At 43.7% G+C, this 21817-nt stretch overlaps 1 protein-coding gene across 1 annotated transcript in view; it reads left to right on the top strand.

Annotated features, from left to right (window-relative positions):
* Positions 1–21817, top strand: part of PKD1 (polycystin 1, transient receptor potential channel interacting) — a 102223-nt gene that overhangs the window by 34337 nt on the left and 46069 nt on the right. The window contains exons 4-14 of the mRNA XM_042438021.1: positions 73–242; positions 2931–3599; positions 4251–4434; positions 9830–10047; positions 11739–11854; positions 11947–12073; positions 12677–12954; positions 13699–14451; positions 15201–15332; positions 18645–18820; positions 21376–21509. Coding sequence (XP_042293955.1) covers positions 73–242; positions 2931–3599; positions 4251–4434; positions 9830–10047; positions 11739–11854; positions 11947–12073; positions 12677–12954; positions 13699–14451; positions 15201–15332; positions 18645–18820; positions 21376–21509 — 2957 coding nt within the window. The remainder of the gene's footprint in view (positions 1–72; positions 243–2930; positions 3600–4250; positions 4435–9829; positions 10048–11738; positions 11855–11946; positions 12074–12676; positions 12955–13698; positions 14452–15200; positions 15333–18644; positions 18821–21375; positions 21510–21817) is intronic.

Here is a 21817-nt window from a genome sequence, read left to right as displayed (position 1 = left end):
GTGATTATTTGTGGACTACAAAGAGACGGGCTTCTTATCTGCTGTGCTAATGCTCCGATCCCCTTTCCCCAGAAACCTAAGCTCCAACCCATTCCTTTGTGACTGCAACCTTGCCTGGCTGCCTCGCTGGGCCGAAGAAAGGAGCGTGAAGGTTGTGCACCCGTCCGCGACGAAGTGCGCTCAGCCTCCGGAGGTGGCAAACCTTCCCCTTTTCAACGTCTCCTTCATCGACATCACATGCGGTAAGGCTAAGAGGCAGAGGCCTGGGGACTGAACAACAAATCCAAGGGGGACGATGCCTGTTGAATTGCCCAATAACTATAATTGCGACTCACACCATGCGTTTGCATAAGCCGTGAGTAGTGTGGGGAATGTATGGGGCTGCCCTTTGATAAAAGTGCCAATGCAAAACCACAACCCTAAAAGCAGCCCTTAATGACAGACACAGAACCGACAAGGGACTGGTGCAAATTCAACAAAGCAGAGGAAAGCTAGTGTTAAAAGCTGCACACAGTGGCTGCAGTGCAGCATAGTAGATCATAGAAGCGCCTGGCTATGTTTCTGTAGACGGACGTGAAATGAAGGCATCAGCACTGGGAGCTCTGGGGGACCCCAACATCTCAGCACCGGAGTCATCATTTCACATCTGGCTTTGGGGAGACCCTCCTGCAATCCTGCCCACCCCCATAAAACACAGAATGGGCAATGCAAGGGAACTTCAGTCGGAGCGAGGGGTGGGTGCAATGTGGGCAGGAAGGGAACACCAACCTCCATGGTGCCCCCAAAGAGGGCATAGCTACACATAAGGGATGCATATCTATGCTTGTGTGTCCCAAAAAGGATGCCAGGTAATATCTGTTGGGGTGCCTGGCACCAGAATTGGCATGAGTGTAAATCATAATAATAATAATAATAATAATAATAATAATAATAATAATACGACATTGTACTGTATTTGTAGCCCGTCTCTCTCTGTGGATTGAGGTGAGTTACAGCAAACAAGATAGGCCCTGGGTCAGGCTCCCAAGTAAAGGTATGTCATAGGAAAGGAATCACAGCCCCAGAGGTCCTTTCCCTGCTTTGATATGGAGACTAACACTGCTTAGCTTCCAATGCCAGGCAAGGGCCTTTAGCCCAGCCATTGCCCGCCGCCTAGTCCATCGTTTTCTCAGTCTCTCTCCTGGCCCCTTCCCCAAAACGCTTTCGCCTGGAGCTCCCAGCCTCTCTGACATGATATGGACCAATGTGCATGGGACTGGTGCCATCTTTGTGCCCCTTGGCTGTACCTCTTTTCTTTATCGTCTGGAACCATCCGGCAGTCGGTGGCTTTGGGGCTGGGCCTCCATTTTGCGTAGCGCTGCCTTTTAGGGCCGGACTGGGACCCGCAGTGGTTCAGCCCTGGAGCCTGAGGCTTCCCTCAGCCTTCCTCTGAGGCACCTGGGGAGAAGTGATGGAGTGGACACCACACACCTGTGCAGAACAGGTAGGGTTAGACTCAGCTAGCAACAGCCAATCAAGAGTCGGCTGGCCTCAGCCAATAGGAAGAGGGGAAGATTTTGTGAGGGACAGTTTGAAAAGGCAGAGAGGGACAAGCTTATTGTGGGTTCCAGCCCAGAAGTGAGGGACCTGAACCCAATAGAGAACTCAAAGTGAGGGAGTTAAATATCCTTTGGGATAGACTTAGCCTGAGACAGAGGCAGGCGTATCACTTCGACTTAAGGAAAGTCAGCCAGAAGAAGGGCTCTGTGAGTCTCCTTGAGAACAGTAACGCTTGTTCTCTAAAGAGAGTGGTATAAGGAAACTGCCATTAAGACAAGTTAAAACTAAGACAGCAGACTCACCAACTGAAACAAGTAACACACGTGCATTAGATGACAATTGCCTTATTGACACATACTTCTGCATCTTTTGTTTGGAGCATCTGTTTTAATAAAGTTTTGGTGTTATTTTAGTAAAAGCGAGTCTGCAGTTTGAATATACACTCATCATCCCTCCATATTTGTGGGTTTGATATTTGCCGTTTTGATTATTCATGGATTTGATTAATATGTCCCCTCTAGGAATATCCAGTGCAACTCTATGGTCAATTTTAACTAAATGTTGCACTGAAAGACCTAGCGATTCCTAGAGAGTACACTCTATTAGGCCTTTGTAGCTCCTCCAGCGCAGTTCTATGGTCAGTGTCTGTCAGACGTTGACCACAGAGTTGCCCTGGAAGACCTAGAGATTCCTAGCGAGAATACTCTACTAGGCATTTGTAGCTCCTCCAGGGCAGTTCTATAATCAGTGTCTGTCGGACGTTGGCCACAGAGCTGCCCTGGAGGACCTAGAGATTCCTAGAGAGGACACTCTTCTAGGCCTTTGTAGCTCCTCTATTGCAGCTCTGTGATCAGTGTCTGTCGGACGTTGGCCACAGAGTTGCCCTGGAGGACCTAGAGATTCCTAGAGAGGACAGTCTACTAGGCCTTTGTAGCTCCTCCAGTGCAGTTCTTTGGTCAGTGTCTGCCGGACATTGACCACAGAGTTGCCCTGGAGGACCTAGAGATTCCTAGAGAGAACACTGTAGCTCCTCCAGCCAGTTCTGTGGTCAGTGTCTGTCGGACGTTGATCACGGAGTTGTGCTGGAGGACCTAGAGATTCCTAGAGAGATGTCCTCTCAGGTAAAAACATGCCGTTTTTGTTATTTGTGGTTTTTCCATATTCACGGAGGTCTTGTGCCCCTAACCCTAGTGAATGTGGAAGGACAAAGGTACATCCACGTTATCAATATAAAGCCTTTTGAAACAAAGAGTGTTAAGAAGGGTCTGTGATAATTTGGTGACAATGATGGGGTAAAAGGCCAAGGGTGCTGTCATCCGAAAAATTATAGTGGATACAAAAGATAGGCATGCGTCACAACAACCAGCATCTTTCTTTGTCCTCCTCCCCAGGAGCAGACTACATCGGGTGCCTCACAGACAACCACACAGGTCTGGTGGATGCCATTGTCCGGTTCACGGCCCAGCTCCCCCAGAACCTGACGCAAGCTGCCTGCGCTGCCCATTGCTACGCTGAAGAGTTGGACTATGGCGGCTTCAGCGAGGAAGCGCACTGTTTGTGCGGCGTTGCTCTCGAACCAAACTCTTCTGTGGGATGCCTTCCGTTCTGTGCAGAGCTCTCCGCCGGTCCCTTGTGTGGAGGACCATCCCTCGTGTCCAACATCTTCCCAGCGCGGCTATCCGTTTCCTTCACAGGGCCTGCCATCCCTGTTGCCCTGTACCAAGAGGTGGCCTTTGAACTCCATGTGCCCATTGCAGTTGGTTTGCTACAGTGGGACTTTGGGGACCGTACAGGGCACTTAAATACTACCAGGACAACCATCCATCACACATACACATTGCCCAGGTCTTACAATGTCACGGCCACTGTCTTTGTCGGCAGCCGGTTTATTTCGGCCCAGGCTCGAGTCGAGGTGGTGTCGCTCCCCAAAGATCTGGAGCTCCTGTGCTCTCCTTTGGTGAAGACGAATGAAAGTTTGCAGCTACGGATAAGGAATCGAGGGGGGACCGGGCTCTCCATGGTCTACAGCATCATGGCTCAGGATCAAAAATCTGGAAATGGTGAGTTAATACCCACTAACTGCGAAGAACCCTGGTTGGGACTTCATGTAAAGGAAGAAAAGGCAGTGATGTGGATAATCCTTTAAGGATGCCAAGAATGTTTTCAGATTTTCTCATCTCTGAGGAAAGAATGTCTCAACACACTGGGATGCCCCGTTATAAAAATAATTGACCTCCATAAGATGTTTTTACTGTGAGCAAAATGACCAGTGCTTTCCTTTTTTCTTTTTGGGCCACAACAATTGGAAAATACATTATTTGCAATAAATCTGTTCAAAATGTTGTGCATGAGAATATCACTCTCCCATTTACTTCTCTTGAATTTGGCCAAAGATCCTTAGTGGCTCAGGAGGTAAGAATCTGACCCTGCAAACAGCCTAAAATGAGGATGGGGGCCTCTCCCGACCCAAGGACCGAATTCAGCATCACAGAGGATCCTGGGGGGTGCATACCAGTGGTCGGCCAGGCCAAAAACAAAAAGCATAGGGCCCAAAATTATTGTTGTTGTGCTTTCAACTTGTCTCAGACTTACAGCAACTCTAAGGCGACCCTTTCATAGGTCCTTTGGGGGAAACAAGAATTGGTACCCAAGGAGGGCTGGCTGAGATGCCCCACCCTTGGCCTGTAAATTGACATTTCTTCCTTTTGCAGTGGTTTATCCAGCATGCCCCGTGGATAGCTTTGCCTTCCCCGGGAACAGCCACTGCTACTGGCTGGTGGCCGAGAAAGCCGAATGGAAGGAAGCCCAGCGGCATTGCCAAAAATACGGCAACGGAGATCTGGCCTTTGTCAGCAGCCCTGAAATTCAGAATTTCTTGGTGTCCCACGTCACTCGGTAAGTGAGGGAGAAACGTGCTCCTTTTTGCTGACCCCTGTAGTTTAAATATTTGCTGAGGCTTCCTTTGGTGATGTTAACAAATATTTCTGTTTCTAAACGCATTCTTCTGGCTGAAGTTGTCTGAGGCTACCTCTACAATGTAGAAATAATGCAGTCGGACAATACTTTACATGCTGCCTGCAGCTTCATCCTATGGAATCCTGGGATTTGGAGTTTCACAAGGTCTTTAGCTTCTCTTCCAGAGAGTGCTGGCACTTTACAGAATCCCAGGGTTGTGTAGGATGGAGCCATGGCAGTTAAAGTGGGGTCAAACTGCATTATTTCTACAGTGTAGATGCTCACCAAGTCCTTTCTCCCAAATCTGTTCTGTAGTCCTGACTCCAGGGAGTTGGATTAACACATCGTTGGGCAAGCTCTGGGGTTCAGTTTTGATTTCTACCCCCTTTCTTCACTGTCTAGCTTTCCAAACCATACATAGATATGGAAAATACAATAGTATGGCCAATCCTAGCTTTAGTATTCAGTGAACAGTATCTGGGGTATTTCCAGCTCTTCCCTTTGGCTGGCTCAGTGTTAAGGAGATCAGGAGTGTAATATAGTGGGTTTACAGTCTTCTTTTCAGTCTTTCTTCCTTTCCCACAAAAATCCCCTTGCTGTCTCCAGGGTGTTAACATTTTGCTCTGGTGCTAACCCTGGTTAATTCAAAACAGCATCCCTTCTTGCCTTCTTGCCACCAGCCCTAGCAGTCGGACACTACGTGCTGTAAACATACATTTGCTTTGCATCCTGGTTTGAAAAACAGGTAACAAGAGCAGCCTTGTCTTAGCACAAAATCACGGATTACGAGCCAACGTGGATTTAAAGAACAGCGTACCAAAGTCAGATCTAACCATGTTGGGAGGAGAGCAAAGGGAAGGTGGACACCAACCCAGGACAGAAGATCCCCATTTGGGGATCAGAAAGGTTAATAACATTCTGCACCAGGTCTGCACGTCTTAGGATTTTAGCACCCTCCAAGCCTCTTTCTCTCTCTGCAAAGACTGTGCTGCAATTCCATACCTCTCTAGAAAAACTGTGATTTTCTTTGGCTCCAATTGACCAGCTTTGTTCATTTGGCAACTCCCTTCCTCCCTCCACCTCAATGTGGGTGGAATTGGCTGCTCCTGCTGAGCTTTCGGAGATATTGCCAATACAGTCGGACCTCCAGATCCACAAATTCTTTATCCACAGATTCAACCATCCATGGCTTGAAAATATTCCAAAAAGATATACTGTACATTCCAAAAAGCAAACCTTAATTTGGCAATTTTTTGGACGGGACACCATTTCACTATACCATTGTATTTAATGGGACTTGAGCATCCACAGATTTTGGAATGATGTCCCAGCAGATACCGAGGGCCCGCTGTATATGGGTATTTGGATATTTTATAGGAGGGAGGCCATTTCTGAGACGATCCTTGGCTTGGAGTGCTCCCTCCCTTTCTCCTCTTTATTAGCTGATTGCTCTCTTGGCCTGGGCTCCATTCAGTGCTTCAGGCAGGGTTGGGTGGGTTTCTTTCTCCGTGTTTTCGTACTCAGTAATGCAAATGGAGCAGAGAAATCTTTCAAGGGACGGGTTACAGGGAGGAGCTGTTTCCCAGCCTCCCTCTCCTCTTTCCTCTGTATTGCTTTATTTATTGAGTTCATCCTATTAGATAAACAGGGCAGATGCTTCCAGGCTGCAGTCCTCTCTCCCATCCCGCCCTGCTTCCCCTTCCAGTTTGGTGATAGAAGATGGCGTGGAGAGGGTTTTCTTGGAAGGCCCCACACTTCCATGGTTTCTTGTGGGAAAGGGAGCGTGGAGGAAATGTGTTTCCCATTAGCTCATATGGCATCAGCCAGAACGCTGCTGCATTATTCCTCTTTTTTTTCTTCTGCTGGCACTTGGAAGCGTAGGATCTTAGAATTGGAGGAGACCCTCAGGGGGCATCCAATGCAACCTGTTTCTGCCTTGCAAAAAGAAGACATAATCCAAACACTCTTGACAGATGGCCATCAAGCCTCTGTTTAAAAACCTCCAAAGTTGGAGACTCCACCACACTCCAAGGCAGTATGTTCCACTGTCAAACAGTTTCTTGATGACTCCATCGTCCTTCTTCTACATCCCTCTTTCCTGGGACAACCAAAGATCGGATAAGGAAAGTAGGCAATCGCACATCCGCCAAGGACTTACGTCATCTTCTCTTTCTCTTCCCATTGCCTCAGTTTTTATTCTTTTCAGGCTTGGTGGTCAGGAGATGGTTTGGAGGGAGGGAGGTGGACAAACAATACGGAGGTCCAGTCTCTGTAGGCTTATATTGTTGTTGTTGTGTGCCTTCACGTCGTTTCCAAGTTATGGCGACACTAAAGAAAACCTTTCCTGGGGTTTTCTTGGCAAGATTTCTTCAGAGGTTTGCCATTGCCTTCCCCTGAGACTAAGAGAGTGTGACTTACCCAAAGTCACCCAGTGGGCTTGCATGATCAAGGGAGGATTCAAACTCTGGTCTCCCAGAGTCATAGTCCAAGACTATGTCCAAGTCTCCCAGAGTCATAGTCCAAGACCCTTACACCACACTGGCTCTAGGCTTGTGTGTGTGTGTGTGCGCGCACACACACATATATATATATATATATATATATATATATGACTCTCACGGTGAGATCATTGCTGGATTTAACACAGGAAAATCTCTATGGGCTTTTGGAGATGGCAGTGAGCGCTTTGGCTGAGCTCAGTCTCCGTTAAGCCCTTGCCAATAGCTCAGGAGGAAAACACAGTGGTTACTTGTTCTTGAGACAAAATTCTGTAGCTCTTCAAAAGCAACACACTTACACACACACACACACACACACACACACACACACACACTTTTCTCCTGGCCTGCCAGATGGAGTTATTTTTGCCATCGTTTTTCCTACTGCTAAAGCTCTTTTTGAGATGACCTCACTTATTGCTGCGACCGGCAAAGCATTTCCATGGCAGAGAACCTCCTTATTATTATCTCCTTTGCAGGCCCTCCACACCGTCCGGTCTCAGGGTCTGAAGATGGGACACCTTGGGAGGCAGCTGGACACTTGCAAGAGTGGTGGCTGGGTGGATGAGGGGTTAGAGAGTGGATATGGAGCAGTGTTTTTCAAAGAACAGTAAAGAAATGAAGAATCTTTGGCAATTTTACCCAAATCAACCGTATCCTGGGGGAGAAATTAAATTAAAATCTACATACTGCATTCATTGGAAGATCAATTCTGCAGTCTCAAAACTGTGTCCTTCAAGTGTGTGTTTGTGTTGTTATGTCTCTCATACTGTCTATATACTTGATGGTATTACTGAAAAGGGCTCTGAAGCTCCTGCTGTCTCCCTCCAGACACTGGGACTTCCATGGAGTTCGTGCTTCGACTTGGAGATTTTTTCTGCAAGCTTCCTACAAATTTTCAAGCCTAGCTCTGGAGCAAGGGTGGGCATGTGCCAACCAACTATGGCAATTGACGGTCCATTTTCAGGTGCCTTGAGATGACCTCTGAAGCTTGAAGAAAGCCAAAAGACCACCTGCTCTGTCACAAAAGCATGGCGGTTCGGGTCCCCTTGCCTTGCACAATCCCTTTCCACATTCAGCCACATTTCAGCAGAATCCTGGAGTAGGACATAATGTGACATACTTGGCCTCATTCCCTTTGCACTTACCCAACCCCATTCTGGACCCATCAGGCCAAAGTCCTCACCTACACCCCACAGATCCCTGCAAAGGAGGGCAGTCTTGCCTTCCTTTTCTATGGAGGATTTGCAAACCGGTGGGGCAAGGGGGCAGATAACCTGGCAGAGGAAAGGGTAGGCTAGGGTGGCATTTCTGCCCTTCAGCCAGCCATCTTTCCTTTCCTGTTGGCCACAGGAAGATGACCCCTGACTCCACACTTTTTAGGATAGTTGAGTAGCTTTAGTGCAGGATTTTTGCATTATCTTCTCACTTGGTTGTCAGGAGCTTGCAAAAGTGGATGTCCCAGCTTGGCCCTGGGATCAGCGAGAGGTCAGGTTTCCACCCTTGAAGGAGGCTGATGGATGGTCCTACACTGCCATCCTTGGCGGAGCCCCTGGATTTGATTCTGGAAAGAATCTATTATAAAGGGATTGCAGCAGGGGATAAATGTCCCAGATGTCTCCAGAAGAGAAGGAGCTTATGCCAAGCAGATGTCTCTTGGGCGCTTATGAAATCTCAGGCTTTGAAGCGTGGCTGTCCTCTCATTGCGTCGCCTTCCTGCAGTCGCTGCCTTTTGCTGTGTGGCAAGCGCACTTGCGCAGAGGCCTGCATGTCCCTTCCCTCTGTGCCTAGAGTGTCCCTTTTTTTGGAATTGATTGTCCTTTGTAATGCCTGTTGGTTGAAAGAGGGCCTGCTGCTGTAGGAATATAGGGAAAGCAATGAGGAAGTCATACAGATGGAGTCCTGGGCTTTTCAATGTGTTGAAGTGACATATTTCATGTATTCAGGGCATGGCTTGCTACTTCACTATGCAGTCTGATTTCCACATCTGCATTGGATATGAGCCCAGACTTGCTATGGATAGCAAGAACTGCGGATAATGTCAAACACTGTATTTCTGCTGGATGTTGACCACAGAATCGCACTGGCGTCCAGCAGAAATAGTGTTCACCATTATCTGAAGTTCATAAAATCACACTGGAGGACCTCCAGATGCCTAAACAGGTGATCCTCTAAACATTTGGAAGTCCTCCAATATGAATCTATGGTCAACTTCCAACAGACATGGACCATAGAATCATGCTAGAGGACCTCCAAATGCCAAGAGAGACCTTTCCCCCCAGACACATGTAAATTAATCCACAGTTTCCAAGCATATCAGACTGCAAGCCAACCCAATACATCCTTTCTTCTTTACTTCTAAAAAAAAGAGCAGGGAGAAAGTAGCCTCTGGCTCCCCTTTTGTGGCTTAACTGGGTTGGCACTGCATTCCAAACACAGACATTTGGCTGAAGTTGTTTATTGCAACATTTCTGGCGACTGCTGTCTGGGGCATTCTGGGAGTTGTAGTCCAAAAAAAAGGCACACTTCTCAACCATCTCTGAAAGGCATATAATTTGGTGCCAAGTGGGCTTGCATGGGATAGGCATTCCAAGTCAGAGGTGCCACAACTGAGAAGGTTCTCCCTCTGGTCCTTAGCTTCCTAACTTGTGAGGCTGGAGATGGGAAGATTTGGAATAGAGGACCTTTGGTGGTAATTGTAATGGTCCAGGGATGCTCATGGGGGACGGACGGGATCCTTTGGGGAAAAAGCTTTGATGTCCATTCTCTTGGACGGTGGTGTGGCTAACACTGTGCGCTTCCCAGATAATACCATCTGGACTTTCTCTCCCCGAAAGGAGCTTGGACGTCTGGATCGGCTTCAACGATGTCGCAAGCCCCAGCAGCCCTTCGGAGAGAGAAGAAGGGTTTAATCTGCAGAGCTGTCAGAACTGGCTTCCCGGAGAGCCCCACCCGTCCAACGCTGACCACTGCGTCCGCATGGGCCCCGCTGGACAGTGCAACACTGACCTGTGCACAGCCAAGCACAGCTATGTCTGTGAGCACAAGCCACAAGGTGGGCCATTGTTGAGGGTTCCTTGCCAAGGCAATTTAGGGCAAGCCCTGGGTCTTCTTTAGCCTGCGGTGTACTATACTTGTGCAAGTATAATTACTCAAAGGTTGCATCAGTAGGTTCCTTCAGGAGGTCAGCTGTTCCACAAACACAAAGATGCATAACATAGCCCTTTCTCACTCGTGACTTGAACTGACTGACCTTGTGCAAGCTTAGAGATGTAACATTTCTGGAAATCCTAAAGCTGTAGGAGGGAACACACACACACACACACACAATTTTTTCCTATATTTATTTTTTTTCACATCCTCCCAATAGCAATGCAGCTAAAAAGCTTATAGTTAAACAGAAAATTAATAGAAAAATGGGGCTGGGCAGATCCTATGCAAAAATTCTTAGTCGGAGGCTTTATGCTTGGCCTTTGCATTTTAATTCTTTTACAAAAATCCCACAACATGAACAAAATTGAAAAATGTTTCAGTCCTTTTTTAAAAAATTACATTACTGTTTGGTGAAGTTTATCCTGATTTGCTTAGTCGGGAGGAAGGAGAAGTCACTCTGCAGGGAACAGAAGTAGTCTTCGGAAAATATATGTGGCCCACCACTCCGTTGGGGATCCTTTTGATTTCGACTGGTTTTCCACATCAAGAAGGATGTGGCCACCATTCACCCTTCACACACACACACATACACACACCAAAACCCAACATTTATTAAAATCCAGCTGTTGAATATCTGCTGATGCTGAAAATAATCCTGCAGAGCCCTTGTCTCCCGTAGTATTTGATTTATTTTCCACCCGGGGGAAAAAAGTATTGACAGTTGCATGTACAACTTGCTGCATAAGCAGGTTGGTGAGGAAAAGAAAGAGTAGATGAATGCAGAAATTGTTGCGCAAGGAATTGGTGTTGAGAATAACACATTCAAATGCCCCTCTAAATATCTATCTCATGCAAAGCAATGGAGTCATTAGATTGCATCCAAAACTATAATGTGCAACTTGGGGTGTGTTCTTTTCTCCAGTCATGCTCCCATTTCCTCAAAGTTAGAGAGCATTTGTTTTGGAGCATGAGGCAGAAAGCCTGGTGGAAGCATGGCGTATTTTATAATTAAAACACAGCAATGAGATAATTATCAAAAAAATCTGGAAGATCATGGTGATATAGAGAAAAATGCTAACAAGGCTAGATAGGAAGTTTATGCAGACAGTTTTCAACAGATATTTTATATGAAGTAATGTGGTGAAAAAACAAACATTTTCATTTTGAATGTTAAAATCTTTTTTTAATTTGTATTTTGCTGTATATGTAATTGTGTTAATAAGAAATAATGATTTTAAAAAAACAAGAAATCTGTGATACAAAACATGATAAAATGCTAAGCAGTATAAAACAGATAGGAGTCATATCAGGAGTTGTTGTTGTTGTTATTGTTGTTGTTATTATTATTATTATTATACTTTATTTATATAGTGCTGTAGAGTTACAGAGTTGTTTAAATGTGTTTTTTTAAAAATATTTAAATAAAAACCAAAACATTTAGTACATTTGGTATTATTTAGTACAAATAAAAGGAAGCAAACCACAAGTATTACGTATGCGCTTGGGATTATGTGTCCCCAATTTGAATTTATATCTCTTGTTTAAACTCAGGGATTAAGACTAACTTTTATCCTTTCCCTCAACCCAAAACAGAGATTCTTTTAAACGCTGAGCATTTCTACTTGGGTGCCCCTGTGTTCGAAACATACGTGCCGATGGGAAATGTTACCGAAAGAGAAGAACTCTCTGCTCCATTGGGAATGGTGGAGGTGAGGCATGCAATTGGCTGACTTTTGGCAGACACCTTCCAAAAAAAGGACCTAGAGGGGTTCTCTGAAACCTTTGGGACTTTCTTTTCCAGAGCATGGTGTTCCCTGGCTTGGCATTCCCACAAGAGGGCTTTCTAGCAGCCTTGGAGTTTGTGACTCAGGAGTTGCAGCACAGTGTCCAAGTCCGCTTCCGAGTGCACCGCCTGGCACATGAAGAAGGTGAGAGACCATGATGCTACTGGCTAAAACATCTTGTAGTTATCACTGTTGGAGGTCTTCTGGTTTCTTTACCAAGCTATGTAATCACCAAGAGGAGGGATTCGAATCCTGGACTCCTGGAGTCCTTGTCCAACACTGAATCAACTATACCATTCTCAGTTGCCTCTGCTTCAGTTGTCTCTGCCTTATAGCAACCCTATCATAAGACAAGAAATGTGCGATTGCCTTCCTTTTAGACCAAGAAGGTGCCACTTGTCCAAAATCACCCAATAAATTTTGGGTCTTCTCTCCCAGTCCAAAACTCAAACCATTACACCGACCTGGTTCTCAAGAAAGATTTATTCCAATGAGGTTTGCCATTGCCTTCCTGTAAGACTGAGAGTGAATGGCTTGTACCGGTCATCCCACTAGATTTCCATGGCTGAGCAGAGATTCGAACCCTGGTCTCCAGGAGTCCTAGTCCAACATGCAAACCATTACACCCATAAATAATCCCTCTGACAAAACCAGGGGTGATGCATGCCTCTAGAAAGTGCTCAGACAAGGTGGGAATTTTGTTAGGATTATTCGGTTGTGATGGTGTGTTTTCTTCTCTATCCTTAGGTTGCAAAGAAGTTGGCAATGGCACATCTCCATTACTGGCTTCTCAAGAAAATGGGACGTGGCCACAAGTAGACTGTCCAGTTGGGTTCCATTGGTGTCCTCTGACCAACACATGTCTGACCATTGGAGGATGCTGTGATGACTCCGGGGCATGCGCCAACAACTCGGTTGCTGGCACTCCACCACCCATCCCTCACCTCTGCCCAAATGCATTCCCAAATATTGAGCTCAAAGAGTCACTTTTCACTTTACCTCCTGGACCCTCGATGCTGTATCTTGTAAGTGCTGAGCATCTGGCAGAACCAAAGCGCTGCTGGGTTGATTTATCCTAATGCAAAATGTTTGCTTCTTCCTCCACAAAGTTGATCTGGGAATGAAGTACAGAATAGTTAGAGCTGAAGGAAGGAGGTCCTTGTTGTGTCAAACTAGATGATGCGTTGAGCATGGACTGTTCTTTGCTTTTAGTGCTTTTCTAAATGACAACAGATATCTGCCATTGCACATGATTTTCCATATCTTACATTTATGTGTGTTGTGTGCCTTCAAGTCATTTCTGATTTATGATGATTATTATGGGTTTTTTCTTGGCAAGATTTGTTCAGATGTTTACCATTGCTTTTCCCTGAGGCAGAGACCATGTGTCTTGCCCAAGGTTAACCAATGGGTTTCTTGGCCGAACTAGGAATCGAACTCTGATCTGCAGGGTCTTAGTCCAACATTCAAACCATGATGCCAGACTGGCTCTTTATTGTTTATGTATTGCTATGTAATGGGTGAATTTGATTGTTGAAGCATTATAATAATTCTTAAAGCATAGATGATAGAGATGATTATGTTGCTAGAAACTCCCAGAAGACATGCAGAGATTCTGAGAATGGCAGTCCTAAAAGGAACTTTTCCAAACTCAGAAACTGGCCTCTACTCCTCCCTTCTGCATTTATACAGAATAATGTTATGGGATGAAAAGGGGGACCTCTGGATTGGGGCTGAGATCTTAAATCTGTGGCCTCTTTTTTTTCCAGATGCTCTTCAAAAACAAGGACATCTCCATTGGGCCCAATGATACCGTGAGCATCCAGCATGACGCAGGACCCAGCGCTTTCCTCCTTTGCCACCTGAACCAGACACCTTCTTCCCAGATGAACTACTATACCTGGAATTCTTCAAGCTGGGAGTCGGACTTCCCACCAACCCACCACACCGGCGGCAGTTGGCACAACAGCTCCACATGCGAATTCAGGCTGCTCTCTGTCACGGAGGAGACGGTGCCCATCATTAGGGAGGAAAACTCTGGGGTGGCATCTCCTGGCTTTTACGCTGTGAAGGCCGCTGTGGACAATGGCGTCTTCAAGACCAATCTATCCTGCGACTTCTGGGTCGTTTCTCCCGTTTCCGGCCTCCAAGTCATTTACCCTCCTGAACAAGGAGGCAAAATCTACGTGGAAGTCAGCCACACGTGGCTGGTGTTGAAAATCTTTTCCGGAATGAACGGCAGCTCTGGCTGGCAAGGTGGGAACCAGAGCTTCCCCTTTGAGAGGAACTGTCCGCCCTCGGTTGCCACAATGGTGGCTGAGTGTGCCCAGGAGAGCAACGACACGTGGTTCTCGGTCGTCAAACTGGAGGGCATTGGGGAAAACGTGAGCACCGTCGTCTTGTGGGCAGAGAATGCCGTCAGCTCTCAAAACATCACCGTCTTGGTGAAGGCAGAGGAAGCCATCCGAGGGCTCCGTGCAACGCCAGACCCAGAGTCCAGGATCTTGCTCAATAACCGCGTGGTAAGTCATTAAATGTCAAAATGCAACATGGAGTATTTTAGTGTGTGTGTATGTGTGTATGCTTTTGTCCCATTTGGTGTTGTTATGTGCTTTGACTTTGATTACCTATGACTTTGTTATCAACAGCCTTGCAAACTCAGGACAGAAACTCTGGCTTCCTTGCCAAAGTCTATCCATCTGTACTACAATATTCCTCTTTTCCAACTGCCTTCAAGTTTTCCCACTACAAGTTGAGTCTCCCTTATTTGAAATACTTGGGACCAGAAGTGTTTTTGGATTTTGAATTTTTAAAAATTTGGGAATATTTGCCTGTACACTGGGCTCTTGGTATCTGCTGGGGTTTGGCTCCAGTACCCACCATGGATACCAAAATCCATGGATGCTCAAGTCCCATTAAATACAATGGTATCCCTCATATAAAATGTCACAATCAAGCTTTGCTTTTTGGAATTTATATTTTTTGAGGATTTTCAAACCTTGTTTGCTTGAATCAATGGATAAAGAATGTGTGGATACAGAGGGCTGACTGTACATAACGAAGTATCTTGGCAATGAGACCCAAGTCCAAAGCACACAGACATTTTCAAAAAGAATCAGCATGATTTGGGGTAATTTCTGCCTCAAAACTATGCAGAAGGGCCCCCCAAATGCATGGAAAAATGCAATACTATCTTTGGGCAGAAAAGAACAACAATGAGCACATGGGTCCCCTTCTGAAATCATTGCCTGTTGTCTCTGTTCCTTTGCAGACATACATCCCCATGATGGATGCTGGATCAGATGTGACCTTCAGGTGGACAGTGGACGATAAGCCTTCCTTTACTTTCTACAATGAGTTCTTCCACGTTATCTACCAGACGCCGGCTGTGTACAAACTCTCGGTGAGTCAAGCTTAGCCCTCTCTGTGGTGATCTCCATGCAAAAGCAGAAATGGTTGCCAGTTCCCCATCCAGGGAGGATGAGATGTTTGCAGTTTATCTTTGGAAGCTACTCTTTTTTTAAATTTTATTTTTATTGAAGAGCTAAAATACACATATATATTTACATTTTCACATTACAATATTGTCACATTTCTTCACTTCCACCCCCTCCTTTCCCTCACATATCATTCTTTACCATCCTAGATGTCTCTTACACACATCTTCTCATATATCTTATTCAGCTCTCTTCATTGTTCCTCCTTCGTTATCTGTTCCTTAGAACCATCTCAGTCTTTTCTATTTCTTATCATATACTAAGAAATATCTCATCTTTGAGAGTGTACATCTAAATTTTTTCCCTCCTGAACATTTCTTTCCATTTTACATTTTCCAAACATAATAACCATACATGCGTCAACCTTATATCTATAGTTTTCCCTTTATACTAGTTTCCATGTGTCCCTTTCAATATCATATTTTTAATTTAATTTTTAACTGTTGTTTTGTTTATATTTATACTTTCCATCTTTTTTCACAAAATTCAATAAAGGGTTTCCAACTTAAGTTATCTTCCTCATATACTTCTTTCCGCAATTTTGTCAGGTTGTCCATATCTATAACCTCGGCGGACTTTATTAACCATTCATCTATTGTTGGAACTTCATTATCTTTCCATCTCTTTGCAATAATTATTCTCGCTGTAGAAATTAAATATTTGTTTCAGTTTCTTTCTTGCATTCAATTTCTCTACAATATTCAACAAGCACAATTCTGTCCTTAGTTCCATCTTAATTTCCAGTATATCTTGTATTATTTTGTGGACTTCTATCCAAAAATTTTTAATCCGTGGACAGGTCCACCACATATGATAATAGGATCCTATATCATCATTACATTTCCAACATCTGTCATTTTTACCTTTACTCATTTTCGCTAATTTTTCATCTATAAAACATTGCCATCTATAAAACATTTTCACAAAATTTTCTTTGATATCTACACAAGATGTAAATTTCAAATCTTTTCCCCATGCCCTTTCCCAATGTGTTAATGAAATATTTCGTGTTATGTTTCTTGCCCATTGGATCATATTACCTTTAATTGTCTCTGTAGCCTCTAGTTGTAACTTCAAACAAACCTTATACAATTTTGAGATTAGTCCATTTTCCCCTCTTTCCCAGAGTTTGTCCAATTCTGTTTTTATTTGTGTTATTTCCTCTTGTTTCATATCCATCTTAAATCTACTTTTCAGTTGATGGTATGGAAACCAACTTATGTTTATTCCTTCCGCCCTTAATTCCTCTGGCTTTTCATGCATATTTTTTGATTTTCCGTATAGATTATATCCTTATATTTTAACCATTTCTTTTCATAAGCTTCAGTTCTACTGGAGATAGCTTTTTGAGGTGATACCCAATCAGGAATCTGTGTATATATTTTCTTTTTGTATAGCCTCCATACTCTCAACAGGGATCTTCTAATTATACTTTCATTGAATTGTCTGTTTTTTTCTATTTTTCCGTACCAAAGGTATCCATAGACATTGTTGAAACCCTCCAGATCTAACAATTGTTTATTCTCTAATTGTACCCATTCTTGAATCCATTCCATACAACATGCATCATAGTACGTTTTTAAATCCGGCATCATTAATCCACCTCTTTCCTTACTATCAATTAAGGGATTCCATTTTAGTCTCGCTTTCCTTCCTCTCCATATAAACTTGGCCAAATCCTGTCTCCATTTTACAAAGCTTGAGTCATTTAAGATTATCGGTAAATTTTGAAAAATAAAAAGGATCTTTGGTATTATATTCATCTTAATTAATGCTATCTTCCCTAGGAAGGAAAGCCTTAAATTTGCCCACTTATTTAATTTCATTTTTATTTCTCTCCAGCTCGTTTCGTAATTATTTTTAAATAAGTCAGCTGTTCTTTTTGTTAACGTTATGCCTAAATATTTAATATTTTTCTCTATTTGTATTTCTGATATTTTTTGAAGTTGTTCTTGTCTTTGCTTTGTCATATTGAATATCATGAGTACAGACTTATTTTTATTAATCTCTAACCCTGCGCATGAACCATATTCGCCTATTATTTCAGAAATTCTTGGTATTCCCTGTATAGGATCCTCAGTTATCAGAACCATATCATCTGCATAGGCCCGAATTTTAAATTCTTGTTCCCTTATTTTAGCCCCTTTAATTTGGCTGTTTTCTCTTATATTGTTGCATAGTATCTCGAAACACATTATAAATAAAAGCAGAGATAGTGGGCAGCCCTGTCTAGTTCCTTTATTAATTTAAAAAGCTTCTGTTTTGACCCCATTTATAATTATACTTGCTCTCTGATTAGTGTATAGTTTCTCTATCCAATTTATTATATTTCCCCCATGTCCAAATTCTTTATTAACTGTATTATAAATTGTCAATTCACCCGATCAAACGCCTTCTCGGCGTCTAAGAAAACCATTGCTGCCTCCTTCCCTGGGTTCTTGTCATAGTATTCTATTAAATTTATCACTGTTCTCATGTTTTGTTTAATATGTCTTTCTTGTAAAAATCCACTTTGGTCCTCTTAACTCCAACTTAAAGGCAACCCATAGAGTTTTCTTGACCAGATTTCTTTGGAGGAGGTTTGCCATGGCCTTTCTCTGAGGCTGAGAGTATGAAGGTTATCGCACGGGGGCAAAACCGTCCCCCGATGTGTTCTAACAAGCACAAGCGCGGGCGCGCACGGAGCGTGATGGGAACCCGATAGGGCCCAGAACGCTAGTTTACCGCACGGTGGAATGCCGCCGCTGCCGCCGGCGTTCCCATCAGGTTCCCGATGTGTTCCAGGAGGCGCCATTTCTGGGAACAGTTTCAAAAGCGTTAGAACACATCGGGGGACAGTTTTTCCCCCATGTGATAACCTTCTATATTATTTATCCAAGGTCATCCAGTGGGTTTCCAGGACTGAGTGTAGATTTGAACCAAAGGCTGCATCCTCACTGCAGAAATAATCCAGATCAACACCCCTTCAACTACCATGGCTTAATCCAGCGAATTATAGTTTGCCACTATTTCAGCCACCCATGTGAACAATTTTGGGTTTTGCCATATTTCGGATTTTGGAATTCTGGATAAGGCAGACTAAGTCTGCATCTCCTTTTTTGCTGCAACAGTCTTAATATGGCTATCTCTTGAAATAATGTCAAGGTGCTTGCCGCCAACTCTTTCTTGTCGTATTGGTTCAGCAATGTGCCAGATGTGTTTTTTGGTGTCCTGTGCAGCTCACCGCCTCCAACCATGTCAGCAATGTTACGGTGGACTACAACATCACCGTGGAGAAGATGAACAGGATGAAGGACCTCGTGGTCTCTGAGATCCCTCCGCGTGTCCCACAGAACAGCACCGTGGAACTGGCGGCGACCGTTTTGGTGGATTCGGCAGTGGAGGCCACGTTCATGTGAGTCCTCCCTTGGTCTGGACTTGGGATTTTCTTTTAAAGAATTGTGTGATTCGCATTTAAAATTTAAAAACATTTTTAGTTGCAGATATCAAAGCAATTGCACATACAAAATCAGGTACTAGCTGCAACTATGGTCATCCTTCTGCATTTGAGCTCTTTGAGCTCAATATTTGCAGATGACTGTATTTGCTGCTTCCTCAACTCCTGTTTTATGTGTGATCCAAAAAATGTTATCTCTAGCATTGGAAGGTCCTCCAACCTCTGCTGGACATTGACCATAGACTTGTGCTGGAGGACCTAGAAATGCCTAGAGAAAGCACTTATCTAGGCATTTGTAGGCCTTCCAGTACATTCTATGGTCAATGCCTGGTGGAAGTTGACTATAGACTTGTGCTGGAGGACCTAGAAATGCCTAGAAAGAATACTTTTCTAGGCATTTGTAGGTCCCCTAATGTATTCTATGGTCAATGTATAGTGGAAAGTGACCATAGAGTCATGCTGGAGGACCTAGATATGCCTAGAGAAGTGTTCACTCAGATAAAATAAAATAGTGGGCTTATATTTGTGTTTTTTACACTTTCGCAATGATCCTATGCCCCAACCCCTGCAAAAATTCAGGGTCGATTGTAATTCAGTAGAATAATCCAAAGACATACAGATTCGCAGTCTAAGCATTAATTCTTTCTGATATTCCTTGTGACGTACAAATTACAAATCGCTTACAAAGTTTGTAGTTACTTGGTTTGGAATATGAACTTGCCCAGATCAGGATGCTTGGATATATTACAAACCAAATGCAATTTCTCTGATTTTTCTACCGCTTGTAATGAAAATAAGATTCTGCACATCCCGCTGTGCCTTAAGCTTAAGTCTATTTTTAGCTTGCTAAACCAAGCTCAGAATCAGAATTCACCAAGAGGTGGTTTTTAAGGCTCCAGGGGACTTTGAGGAAGCTCAGCGGGAATAATTCCACACCTTGAGAAACGGAGCTACAAAAAACATGTTTTTATCTGGCCAGACAGTGGGAAACTCCCTAATCCAAATGAATTTCAGTTTAAGCTGTCTTGATAAGTCATCCCTCCAGGGAACCTTCCCTTTCCCCTTGACTTTTCAAACTTAAGGTGATAACAAGAAACCGTCTTAAAGCCTCCATGTGAAATGCAAAGTAGATGATGATTACAATATTTAAGCTATACGTTTAGGAGGAAATATCAAAGGAGGAGGAAGAAAACACCAAGAGTTGCATGCAAAAAATTATCTTTCATTATTGCTGCTGTAATAGGGAAAGGGTCTCGATTTGATAGCTTTGATAAATTAAATCAATTAAGCAAAAAGTAACCATGCAGTCCAGGAACGGAAATAAAATTCAGGGTTTAGCAGTTGTGGTATTAGATTAACCAAATGTCGCAAATGCATCCAGCTTTCATTAGATGGTTCAAAATTTGGCCGGAATGGAGGAGTATCCATTTTGCAAGACAGTCTTCCTAGAGTTATTGTTCAAAGATATAGCCATGTTAGTCTTAAAGTCAGTAGCGCCTTTGAGACTAACTGAAAGAATGAAGTTGGCAGCATGAGCTTTTGTAGACTTAAGTCTGCTTCCCAAATGCATCTGAAGAAGTAGACTGAAGTCTACAAAAGCTCACTTCTTTCTTTAGTTAGTCTCAAAGGTGGCTCAGGATATCTCTACATACTAGAGTTATTGTTATTGTGTGCCTTCATTACATTTCTCACTTATGGTAACACTAAGGGGGTTTCTTGGCAGAATTTGTTGAGAGCGGGTTTGCCTTTTGCTTTCCTTTGAGGCTGAGAGTGTGCAACTTGCCCAAAGTCACCCAGTAGGTTTCCATGATGAATGGGGATTTGAACACAGGTTTCCCAGTGTCTTAGTCCAACACATTGGCCCTCACCTGTCTAGAGAGAGAATGGGTAATGTATCTGGCTAGTTTTGTGAACGATTTACTTCTCCATTCCCCCAAATTTTGTGATTTTGAGCCCAAAGAGGTAGTCTGGGGAACTCAACAGCTTTTGTGACATTTTGTTGATCAAGGTGTTCCTCAACTCTGGGCTTTAATAAATATGCTTAACATCCCCTTTGTGTGGTGGGTCCATTCCATCTCCCAACTACAGCTTCTCTACCTGTCACATGTAATAATAATAATAATAATAATAATAATAATAATAATAATAATAATAATAAATTTTATTTGTATTTCCCGCCTCTCCCTGCGGATCGAGGCAGGATTACAGCAAAGAATAAAAACCACAATACAATACAAAATACAGTATTATGTAAAAATACAGTCAGTAAAACAACAGCAATATCACCAGTGAAGAACACTGGTGCGTTAAAGGGACAAACCCCAATCTGACTGGTTGCTGACCTCAAGTTTGGAAAACTCAGCAAGATGCTTGCTGCCGTATCAGGACAAATCTACAGAGCAAATACTGTAGATTAAATTGGGAAATTTGCAGGATAAGATAGTAGACATATGATGTTTCTTGTCATCTAGATGACAACTGACCCATGTATCTCATTGCTCTCTGCTCTCCAGGTGGGACTTTGGGGATGGCGACCATATTTTTTCCCAGTTTAAACCTCCCTATAACGACTCTTTCCTTGTGCCTGATCCCACCGTCCACCAGGTTGTCCTTGGACATAATGTGTCACATACCTACCAAGAACCAGGTAAGGAAATATTTGAGTGTTTGGGACCAAGTTGTACACAAAGGTGGGATACAGACCGCCCCTTTGAAGCAGCCTTTTGGATAAGGGAGACTCAACCTGTAGAATGAATAAACTAAGACAACTAAAGACAAGCTATTCACATATTTACTGCTCCCAGCATGATTTATTTATCTATTTATTTATTGAATTTATACCCCACCTTTTTCTCAGGATGGGAGAAATCATTTTTAAAAGCTATCTAAGAGGAAGATTTTTCTGTAAGACTGTGTGTAGCATAGGCTCATTACAATTCTTGGTCTTGATTTTCT

The sequence above is a fragment of the Sceloporus undulatus genome, chromosome 8 (assembly GCF_019175285.1).
Source record: "Sceloporus undulatus isolate JIND9_A2432 ecotype Alabama chromosome 8, SceUnd_v1.1, whole genome shotgun sequence".
NCBI lineage: Eukaryota > Metazoa > Chordata > Lepidosauria > Squamata > Phrynosomatidae > Sceloporus > Sceloporus undulatus.
The sequence above is the reverse complement of the archived record's forward strand: the minus strand, read 5'-3'. Positions and strand labels throughout refer to the sequence as shown.